At 42.7% G+C, this 6,885-nt stretch overlaps 1 protein-coding gene across 1 annotated transcript; it reads right to left on the bottom strand.

Annotated features, from left to right (window-relative positions):
* Positions 1 to 4,877: 4,877 nt before the first annotated feature.
* On the bottom strand, positions 4,878 to 6,885 carry LOC113800222 (dolichyl-diphosphooligosaccharide--protein glycosyltransferase subunit STT3B; the record flags this gene model as incomplete). Its single annotated transcript, XM_027350950.1, is given in 1 exon segment — positions 4,878 to 6,885. A coding segment is annotated over 1 exon segment (81 nt), but the record flags the coding sequence as incomplete, so codon positions are not given.

The following is a 6,885-nucleotide window of genomic DNA, read 5'->3' as shown; positions in this document are numbered from 1 at the left end:
GCCTCAGTCTCGATCTCCTAAGCCCCCCCCCCCCCCAGCACATCTTTCACATTTTAGGATGTGGGCCTCAGTCTCGGTCTCCTAATGCAAAGCCAGCGTGTCATTCTTTTAGCACAGTTCTTGCACATTTTAGGATGTTTAATGGTTAATGGTTAAAAGGCAAAATAAATGTGCTAGACATCTACAAACAGGAAAGTATATTAAAGGAGGGGGTGAAGGGTGATCGTTGCTATTCGTCAACTCTCTAGTGATCTTGAAAGGTTAAAGATGGGTAAAAGGAGTTGATGTGCGATTGGGCTATGGTGGGTCTAGGTAAGAGAATTACATAAGGGTTTCACGTGTGTATCCAGGACGGAGTGGAAATGATAGAGGAGATGGAGGGAGGGAGAATGCACGTGTAGTTGGAGTTGAGGGGGATGGGTTGTGTTGGGAGGGAGTAGGAGGAAGGGGTGTAGGGGTGGGGGTATGAGAAGGAGGAGGATGGATGTCGGCAGTCACTTCGAGTGTGGAGGGAGCATGAGTTGTGGAAATCTGTCTCAAGCATATAGCTTTGAATACCTTCCATGGTTTTTCCAGTGGAGTTGGTTGGAGAGTCTTGTGAGACAAGGGTTTTCTTATGAAGGGAGGGGGAAGAGGAGAAGGGTGTCTGAGGAATAAAGGTAAAGGTAGGTGGAGGTGTGTGGTAGGAGAAGAAGGGATGAAACGTTTAGTGTCTGCTGCGGGGAGGGAGAGGGGATGGTGTTGTGGCTGTAGTTGAGACTGGAGTGTCTGGATTTAGCGTGGTAAAAGTATTTGACTGGGAAAGGTAGGAAGTAGTAGTGGAAGTTGGGAAGCAGGTATAGGGGAGGGTGTTGAAACTTCCTAGTTTGGAGGGGGAGGGGCATAGCGAACGACATTACTAGAGTACGAGAGAAACCTTGTCGGCGTGCTTCCTGTCTGGCTTCACGCAGAGACCATTTTTGTATCTGAGAGTTGCTACCTCAGATTCAAACTTGTAAGTGGAACAACTTATATAAAATACATGCGGGCCGCCATAGTTAGCACATGTGCTTGTTGCGTGTTTGTGCAAGGCAGTTTGATTTGTTATGACCGGGCTTGGGACATAAGGGGTATCGGTCTGTTTTGACATTGACGGGGAGGGGATTGGTATGGTCGGACAGGGAGGGATTGTTCACCAATGTAGATACGAACGGGAAGGTCATGTGTACTGAAAGTAATTTTGGCAATGTTGATGGGTTTCTTTCGATGACCTCTAGGAGGAATGAAGTAGCAATGTACAGGTTTCACGTCATAGTCTTTGTTTATTTTAGTCTTTATTCGGGTAAGTCTTCTCCACAGTCTGACCAATCTTTGGTATCGCCTGGGCAGTTTGCTGGGGAGATAGAGACAGTTCCGGTACAAGTATTAATTGTTAATGGTTAAAAGCGAAATAAATGTGCTACACATCTAAGGTCTTATAGCACTGTAGGAAAGTATAGTAAAGGGTGATGTCAGGTGATAGTTGCTATGCGTCAACTATCTAGAGTAATGTTGGAAAGTTGAAGATGGGTAAGGGTGTTGATGAGGGAAAGGGTTATGGTGGTTTAGGTAAGGGAATTAGATCAAGTGAAGGATATTTATGCGTCTGAGGAAGAACAGGTTGTTATAAGAAGCAAGGATATGACGTAGGTCTGGTCTATGAGAACGGAAACCGCGAATATTCCACTGTAGGAGAGCTATATCTTAGTTATTTTATGAGTGAAAGCGTCGGTACGTGTTGGGGAATTTGGGGGGAAGGAGCTAGGGGGTGCTGTGACATGAGTGATTCCCGTGTGTATCCGGGAGGGGAGTGGAAAGGATAGAGGGGATGGATGGAGGGAGAATGTGCGTATAGTTGGAGTTGAAGCGGGTGGATTGTGTTGGGATGGAGTAGGCGGAAGTGGTGTGGGGGGAATATTAGTGGTAGGAGGATGGATATCGGAAGGATGGATAGTTGGAGTTGAAGGGGATGTGTTGTCTTGGGAGGGATTAGGAGGAAGGGGTGTAGGGGTGGTATGAGTAAGAGGGGGATGGATTTCAGGAGGATGGATATCGGTGGTGGACGGTATTGAGGGGGTTAGGTTGTGTTGAGAGGGAGGAGGAGGAAGGGCTGTAGGGTTAATATGAGTTGGAGGGGTATGGATATCGGCAATCACTTCAAGTGTGGAGTGAGCATGAGTTATGGAATTTTGTGTCTCAAGCAAATAGCTTTGGATGTCTTCCATAGTTTCTGCAGTGGAGTTTGTTGGAGAGTTTTGTGGGACAAAAGTTTTCTTATGAGGGGGGGCAAGAGAAGGTAAAGGTAAAGGTAGGTGGAGGTGAGTGTGCGGTAGGGGAAGAAGGGGTGGAACGTTTCGTCTTCACCTAGAGTGAGACCAATTTTGTATCTGAGAGTTGCTACCTCAGACTCGAACTTGTAAGCGGGACAGCCTCTATAAATTATGGGGGCCGCCGCAGTTAGCACATGTGCGTGTTTGTGCAGGGCAGTTTGATATGTTATGACCGGGTTGGGCACAAAGGGGGCATCGGTCTGTAGAGCGGCAGTGTTTGGCAGGATGTCCAAATCGCCAACAATTTTGACATTGACGGGGAGGAAGTTGGTATGGTTGAACAGGGAGGGATTGTCCACCAATGTAGATACGAATGGGAAGGACATGTGTATTGAAAGTAATTTTGGCAATGTTGGTGGGTTTCTTTCAATGACCTCTAGGAGGAATGGAGTAGCAATGTACTGATATCACGTCCTGGTCTTTGAGGCAGCCGAGCAAGTCTTCACAATCTGACCAATCTTTGGTATCGACTGGGCAGTTTGCTGGGGAGATAGAGACAGTTCCAGTTCAAGTATTAAGAGTTGGATGAGGTTCTGCAGGGATGGGGTTGCCAGAGAGAACAATTAGTTTTGATAATGCTATAGCTTCAGCTTCAGATCTGACTGTTACAAGACGGGAGCGATCGTGTCGGGTACGGAAAGGGACTCTGCTTACATGTCTTTGGAGACATTGTTGAAAAAGAAGTGTTGCCTGAGTAAGGAGCTGTAGGGGGGACCACGAAAAATCGGTCCCATTTAGCTGGGCTAAATAGAGGAGTTAAGGTATTTGCAGGGTTGGTGGTGGTAGAAGAACAGGTGTGTGTGGAAGCGGGAGTGTTGTTGAGGGGGGTAGTATTACGTAGAGATGGAGAACAAGGCTGTAAGGTAGTAATAAGGGAGGCTGGGGTGTTTGATGAAGGTTGTAGGGGTAGAGTTGATAAATTTAAGGAGAGGGTAGGAATGTCCTCTGGAGATTGAGTCTCTGCTTGGGTGGGTAATGCACTGGTAGGCATTGAGGAGTGGGTAGTAGTTTCAGTGTTTGGGGTCGTGGTCAAAGGAGAGCCTGGGGTCGGGGAGCAGGTGGGGCTATTTGATGAAGGGACAAGCCTCATTGCCCCTAATAGGGGTTTTGCATCTTCATTACTGGCCATGGGAAGCCTTGATTATATAAAGGGATAGAAACAGTCCACCCCCAGTGCCCTGTACGGGGGTAAGGGCTAGACAACTAAATTGGGAGTACATGGTTCCCGCAGGCCGTTCAGGACTGGCAGAAGGTTAGCCTTTCATCATTCAGCACGGCTCTTACACCTTAGGAAGTAGATAGTAGAAGGGATTGGAGAAGGGACGGAAACAAAAAGCTGGAGGGGGAAAAGACCATGCAAAATTAGTTGAGTCGAGGGCTGAGGCCCTAGACAGGGGAGATCCCTGCATTGGGTCTCAGTCTCCGTCTCCTAAGCCCCCCCCCCCCCACGACAACAACGGGTAAGGGATAGGAGGGAGTTCCGGTACAAGTATTACGAATTGGATGAGGTTCTGCGAGAATAGGGTTGCCAGAGTGATCAGTTAGAATTGATAATGCTAAAGCTTCAGTTTCAAATCTGACTGTTACGAGACGGGAACGATCGCGTCTGGACTCTGCCCACTCGTTTTTGGAGGCATTGTTGAAAGAGAAGAGTTGCCTGAGTAAAGAGCTGTAGAAAGGATCACAAAATCTGTCCCATTTGGCTGGGCTAAATAGAGTATTTAAATTTGTAGGGGTGGTGGTGGTCAGGGATGTGTGGAAGAGGGAGTAGTGTTGAGGGGTGTCGTATTATAGAGAGATGGAGAATAAGGCTGTAAGGTAATAAGGGAGGATGGGGTGCTTGAAGAAGCTTGTGGGGGTAGAGTTGATGAATTTGAGGAAGGTGGGAGGGTAGGAATGTCTTCTGGAGATTGAGTCTCTGCTTGGGTGGGTAATGCACTAGTAGGCATTGAGGAGTGGATAGTAGTTTGTGTTCAGAGTCGTAGTCAAAGGAGAGCCTGGGGTCGGGGAGCCGGTAGAGTCTGAATTGGTGGGGCTATTTGATGAAGGAGCAAGCCTCATTGCCTCTAAGATGGGTATTACTTCATCACTGACCATAGGAAGCATTGGCTATGTAGGAGAAATAAACAGTCCACCCCCTCAGTGCCCCTTAAGGGGGTAAGGGCTAGACAGCTAAATCAGGGGAATACCATGCCCATGGTTCCCGCTGGCCGTTCAGGACTGGCACAAGATTAGCCTTTCATCCTTTCAGCACGGCTCTTACACCTTGGGAAGTAGATAGTAAAAGGGGTTGGAGAAGGAACGGAAACAAAGGTGGATTGAGAAAAGGCCATGCATGTACGTATGCTAGGTCTCTATAATTCACCATAGACATTTTCTCAATTTGGCCTTATACAAGAGTCTAAAGCTTTTACTTACATGACTCAATCTCTTATTCCAAACTTCTGTTGAAATGTTTAGTTTCAACAAGCACTTGCACTGCTTTGTTATTCTAAGCTGATGTCATACGCAGGAAGTAAGACCAATATCTCTAAACACAACTTTATTTGTCACTTACATATTAAGGCAGGGTGTTTTAAGTTCCATAGGATCTTCCCTGTATTATCTATTCTTTATCAACAATAATAGGAGAAAATCTGTTGTTGGTGATAAGCAGATATCAAAGTAAACTCAACATATGCAAATCCATGGATAAACAGTGAGAACATATTCAACTCTGTAAACATGAAAACCAACAATGCTTGTCAACGACTCTTGCCAATGTGTGTATAATTACTATTCCCCCACCCATTCAACATGGAATTGATCGGTGTACAAGGCATTCTGAGGAAAGTCCACCAATTATCAAAATTACTTCACATTACTTGAAAATATGTCACATGCAAATTAAGATATAGAAGTCCTTTGTGACTTGGAATAATTTCCAACATACTCAAAATTAATATTCTAAACACCATAAGAATTTGAAGTTGTACTACTGTAATACACACACAGGTTTTAGATGTCATTATACCCTACCACTGCCATTAGATCCATCAACAAGTATCTTGTTTCAGCAATTAGAAGGAAAGTCCATTTCAAGAAAAAGAAAAAAAATGCATTTTATTCCTCCCATAATTATAAGGTGGTAACCATACTAATGATCTTTTTCAGCAATATTAATATACTGCATAATCACTTCTTAAGTATAACGCATTACCTTGCAATATGCTTATCAAAGTGGAAATATGCTAATAGACACACAAACTTTTGATTATCCTTTTCCCTTAAATTCCCTGCCTTTTTATCCTAAATAAATAATAAACACTTCAATCTAGATATTCAAATATACTCCATATCCTACATTTCTCCCCGGAATGTGATAAAAAATGACTATCATAGTACCTGTGAACTTAAAATGACAAGAACTTTCCATACTAATTAACTTCAACCCATAAACTTCCAAGTTTCCCACACAAGAGATATCAACAGATATCAACATTAAAAAGATTTATAGCATTCTGCAGTACATTACTGGTATCACAGTTAACATTCAGGATTACACTACTTTTTCACTTTTAAACAATTTTCACATGTACAATTTCTTGCTTTATTGTACGGTTGGACATAATCAAACTCATCATGTCAAACTGTATGATTAATAAAAAAAAAAAGTAAACATGCTCTTCTTTATTACTTTTATTATCCTTTTTTAAAACTCAATTCACATTTGAGGTAATCTTAAAATCACCCTTTTAATCTGCATATAGTAAATTTCCTTTTTAGGTGTTATTTTCATGAATAAGCACATGAAAAGCTATTTCTACAAATTCATGCTGCTTGACATGTTCATGCTGAAGAAAATGGCCACTGGTAAAGAACTAAATTTCCTTTGGATTACAAAATAATTTTCAAAGTAAATTACATTGATAAGTTTTTATTTTTAATTTTTGAAGCTGATAAAATTATACCAGAATAAACCCCCAAAAAAGAAGAGTGCACAATTATGTGCCTGCATTCTTACTCAGAATGATACATTTACTGTACAGTAAAGTTAAGGCATTGTCAGACTAAAGAATACTTTAGTCAGTAGTGCTTTTCTAGTTTTTATTTTATTCATCCATTATTATTAATTTTCACTGGAAAAGATCTCTGAATCTTGATTACTTCCTTTACAAATATATGAAACATCAAAGATTTATACCCCCACCTTCAAGTCTTTGATGCTCTAAAAATCACTATTGCAAAACCCTACATTGTTTATTTTCACACATGTTCACACCCACGCACAAACAGAAAGAGTAAATATAGAGGGGCAAGGGTGAGGAAGCGTGAGATGAAGACTAAAGAAATTTGATAAAAAAAATAAATAAATAAAATTAAATTCAAAAAATTGTAACAGTTAAACAAATCAAAGGGTTCTGAGAGAAGAGCCAGGATACTGTAGACGCCCCCAAAACAGGAGGCGAATAATGGCTTAGGTGAGCTTGCTCTTTGGTCGGAATCCCTTCACAACCACTGGCCTGTTCTTAATGGTACCACGGCGTTTCTTGCTTGT

The sequence above is a fragment of the Penaeus vannamei genome, chromosome 18 (genome assembly GCF_042767895.1).
Source record: "Penaeus vannamei isolate JL-2024 chromosome 18, ASM4276789v1, whole genome shotgun sequence".
Lineage (NCBI taxonomy): Eukaryota > Metazoa > Arthropoda > Malacostraca > Decapoda > Penaeidae > Penaeus > Penaeus vannamei.
This window is presented reverse-complemented; position numbering and strand designations above follow the sequence as displayed.